Source organism: Sapajus apella, unplaced genomic scaffold (genome assembly GCF_009761245.1).
Source record: "Sapajus apella isolate SASKATOON/1434 unplaced genomic scaffold, GSC_monkey_1.0 scaffold12, whole genome shotgun sequence".
NCBI classification, from domain to species: domain Eukaryota; kingdom Metazoa; phylum Chordata; class Mammalia; order Primates; family Cebidae; genus Sapajus; species Sapajus apella.
In genome coordinates this window covers 35,945,881-35,949,896 of record NW_022436952.1, presented here as the reverse complement: position 1 = coordinate 35,949,896, position 4,016 = coordinate 35,945,881, and the positions used below count along the sequence as shown (strand labels likewise).

At 43.2% G+C, this 4,016-nt stretch overlaps 1 protein-coding gene across 3 annotated transcripts in view; it reads right to left on the bottom strand.

Annotated features, from left to right (window-relative positions):
* The window catches only part of UTP6 (UTP6 small subunit processome component), a 25,022-nt gene that overhangs the window by 1,203 nt on the left and 19,803 nt on the right, over positions 1-4,016 (bottom strand). Inside the window, exons 11-12 of one of the 3 annotated variants that reach the window (XM_032280953.1) lie at positions 2,115-2,181; positions 943-1,015 (exon numbers count right to left, since the gene is read on the bottom strand). The exons of 1 other annotated variant lie outside the window; for it this stretch is intronic. In XM_032280953.1, coding sequence (XP_032136844.1) covers positions 943-1,015; positions 2,115-2,181 — 140 coding nt within the window. The remainder of the gene's footprint in view (positions 1-942; positions 1,016-2,114; positions 2,182-4,016) is intronic. One more of the 3 variants, XM_032280954.1, reaches the window with a different exon arrangement.

The window sequence follows — 4,016 nt, the reverse complement described above, 5'->3', positions numbered from 1 at the left end:
TAAGTCCTACAAATGAGGGCAATGTGGAGACAGCCAACAACAGATGTCAATTAGCATCTCACGTTTACCCCTCTGATGTAAGTCCAAATACTTTTGAAGAGAACAAAACCATGAGAATCATTCTCTAACGCTTTCTCAATTAGCCTCTCATATTTACCCCTTTGATATAACATTAAATACATTTTTGGGGTTTTTTTTTTTTTCCTAAATACATTTTTTTAAGAGAACGAAACTGTGCAAACCTTTCTCTAATCCAGAGGGGGTGTTTTTGGTTTTCGTGTTTGGAACAGGGTCTCGCTCTATCAACCAGGCTAAATGCACTGCAGCCTCAATCTCCTGGGGCCAAATAATCCTCCTGCTTCAGCCTCCTGAGTAGCTGGGACCACAAGTAAGTACCACCACACCCAGCTAATTTTTTTTAACGTTTGTAGAGATGGGGGTCTCACTATGTTGCCCAGGCTGGTCTCATATTCCTGAGAAATCCAGAATTCTTAACAGAAAACCCATGGACCCCTGAGCTTATGATCTTGAAATAATAAACAAAATTATATGCTCAAGTATTTATGCACAAAGCAACTGAGGAGGCAGAGGAAGGATACAAGTTTTATTTTAAAAGGGGGTTAGGATGCCGCCCAGGCTGGAGTGCAATGGCACAGTTCTCAGCTCACTGCAACCTCCACCTCCCAGGTTCAAGCAATTCTTCTGCCTCAGCTTCACAAGTAGCTAGGATTACAGGCACATGCCACCACACCCAGCTAATTTCTGTTTTTAGTAGGGATGGGCTTTCACCATTTTGGCCAGTCTGATCTCGAACTCCTGACCTCAGGTGATCTGGCTACCTCAGCCTCCCAAAGTGCTGGGATTACAGGCGTCAGCCACTGCGCCCAGCCAAGAAACACTGTTCTAACCATACTAATTGGTCATAAATTAAGATTTACTTACCAGAATCTGCAGATCCAAACTCTCTCAAAGCTCTCTCATAATATTCTCTTATGTTTGTCATATTGCAGGATTCCTGGCAAAGACAGACAATCTTACCTAAAAAGCCTGATTTATAACATAACAAATTCATTCCAACCATATTGTTAAGCAGCTATTGTCTGTCAGGTATTTGAAGGAGAAGGTGGGTCAGTCAGAGTTTAACATGAACACAACCTAGATCTCAACTTTTCCAGGAAAAAAAATCAAAGCCACTCAACAGAGTGAATTAAGTGTCAAACATAAAAGCTGTAGTAGCATGGAGAAAGGCGCTATTAGAAAAAAGTGGGGGACATGGGCAGCTTCACTGAAAACAGTATTTGAAGGCGTTGAGGAATTAGTGGGATTTAAATAAACACTGAAGGTTCTACTCGTTTTGAGTAAGGATTTCTTCCTTTTGAATATCTGGGCCCTGATTCTTATTATATCCACCTTAAAGTAAATACTAGTTATATGACCTTCAGCAAGTTTTTAAACCCTCTGACCTTAAATATTTCCTCACCTATAAAACAAGGATAGTATCTCTTAACGCAACTACAAGTATTAGATTAAAATGCTGATGAATTATGTACATAGCAGAATAGCTATAACTAACGTTACAACCAATAACTGCTCATTCTCTACTTATTTTTTAAAAATGTATTCACGCTGGGCTCAGTGGCCCACGCCTGTAATCCCAGCACTTTGGGAGGCTGAGGCAGGTGGATCATGAGGTCAGGAGTTCAAGGCCAGCCTGGCCAACATGGTGAAACCCCGTCTTAAAAAAAAAAAAAGTATTCGTACCAGGCACAGTGGCTCACACCTGTGATCCCACCACTTTGGGAGGCCAAGGCGGGTAGATCATGAGGTCAGAAGTTTGAGACCAGCCTGGCCAACATGGTGAAACCCCGTCTCTACTAAAACTAAAAAAATTAGCTGGGTGTGGTGGCTATAGCCTGTATTCCCAGCTACTCAGGAGGCTGAGGCAGGAGAATGGCTTGAACTTGGGAGGCAGAGGATGCAGTGAACCAAGATCGTACCACTGCACTCTAGCCTGGCACCAGAGTAAGACTCAGTCTAAAAAAAAAAAAACATTCCCATAGATTAGTAACCACTAATCCATTTCCAGACAAGAAATGCTGAAACAGAAAACTTACTTGCTCCTTTTCAAACTGAATCATTTTCCTGAAAAAGTCAACTGAAAATGGACGACTCTCCTGTAAACTAAAAAGGAAGAAGAAAATGTTATCTTCCACAATGACAAAAAGCCTCTTACATCTCATAAATATAAATACCCAGACCAGTGCCTCCACAATACATGGTTTAATAAAGATTTGACTTCAAATCAATGCAAGGATTTGACCTGATGGCCAGTTACTCTCACGACTCAATGACCACTAATGACTTTCTCTTCATAATCATTTTTTTCTTCCTTTTTTTTTTTTGGAGACAGAGTCTTGCTCTGTCACCAGGCACCAGACTGGAGTACAGTGGCACGATCTGAGCTCACTACAACCTCCGCTTCCCAGGTTCAAGCAATTCTCCTGCCTCAGCCTCCCAAGTAGCTGGGACTACAGGTGCTCACCACCACACCCAGCTAATCTTTTGTATTTTTTAGCAGAAATAGGGTTTCACCACGTTGGCCAGGATGGTCTCAATCTCTTGATCTTGGCCTCCCAAATTGCTGGGATTATAGGCATGAGCCACCTCGACTGGCCATCATTTTTTTTCTTGAGACAGGGTCTCGCTTTGTCACCCAGGCTGGAGTGCAGTATTGCAATCATAGCTCACTGCAGCCTTGAATTCCCAGGCTCAATAAATCCTCCTGCCTTATTCTTTAGAGTCGCTTTGACTGTAGGCATGCACAACCACACATGGCTAATTTTTCAAATTTTTTGTAGAGAAGAGGTCTCAGTAGGTTACCCAGGCTAGTCTCGAACTCTGGGGCTCGAGCAATCCTCCCACCTCGGCCTTCCGAAGTGCTAGAATTAAAGGCGTGAGCCACCATACCTAGTTCAATTTTCTTACTGTGCTCTTCTTTCCCAATTGTAGAGTTTTCCAGTTCCCTCAACTACATGTCAAAGTCTTTTGGAAAATCAGTAATTCCATTTCTAGGAATATGTTCTAAAGAAATGATTTCTAATATGGACAAATAATTGTGCTGAAATATTCATCAAAACAGTATCACTGTGGTCAAACAAGTTATACTGCATCCACTGCCAGGTGTGGTGGCTCACACCTATAATCCTTGCACTTTAGGGGGCCAAGGCGGGTGGATCACCTGAGGTCAGAAGTTCAAGACCAGCCTGACCAACATAGTGAAACTCCATCTCTACTAAAAATACAAAACTTAGCTGGGTATGGTGGCAGACGCCTGTAATCCCAGCTACTCAGGAGGCTGAGGCAGGAGAATCCCTTGAACCGGGGAGGCAGAGGTTGCAGTAAGCAAAGATGCAGCCTGAGCAACAGAGTAAGACTCTGTCTCAAAAAAAAAAAAAAGTGATACTGCATGCATCCCCAGAGTGGTATATCATACAGCTTTCTCCTTTTTTTTTCTTTTTCCTTTTAGACAAAGTCTCCCCGTTACCCAGGCTGGAGTACAGTGCTGAGATCATGACTCCCTGCAGCCTAGAATTCCTGGGCTCAAGCAATACTCCTGCCTCAGCCTCCCAAATAGCTGGAACCGTAGGTAAACCACCACGTCTGGCTAATTGTTTCTCATTTTTAGTAGAGAAAGGGTCTGGCTATGTTGCCCAGGCTGGTCTTCCACTCCTGGGTTCAAGCAATCGTCCCACCTCAGCCCTGGCCACCTAAAGTGCTGGGATTATAGGAATGGCATGAGCCACCATGCCTGGCCTCTTTATTTTTTTAATGTTTTTATTTTTTGAGACAGGCTCTCCCTTTGTTGTCCAGGCTGGAGTGTAGAGGCACAATCATAGCTCACTGCAGCCTCCAACTCCTGGGCTCAAGCAATTCTTCCACCTTGGCCTCCTAAAGCACTGGGATTACAGGTGTGAGCCACAGTGCCCATCAGTCTTTTTTTTTTTTTTTTTTTTTTT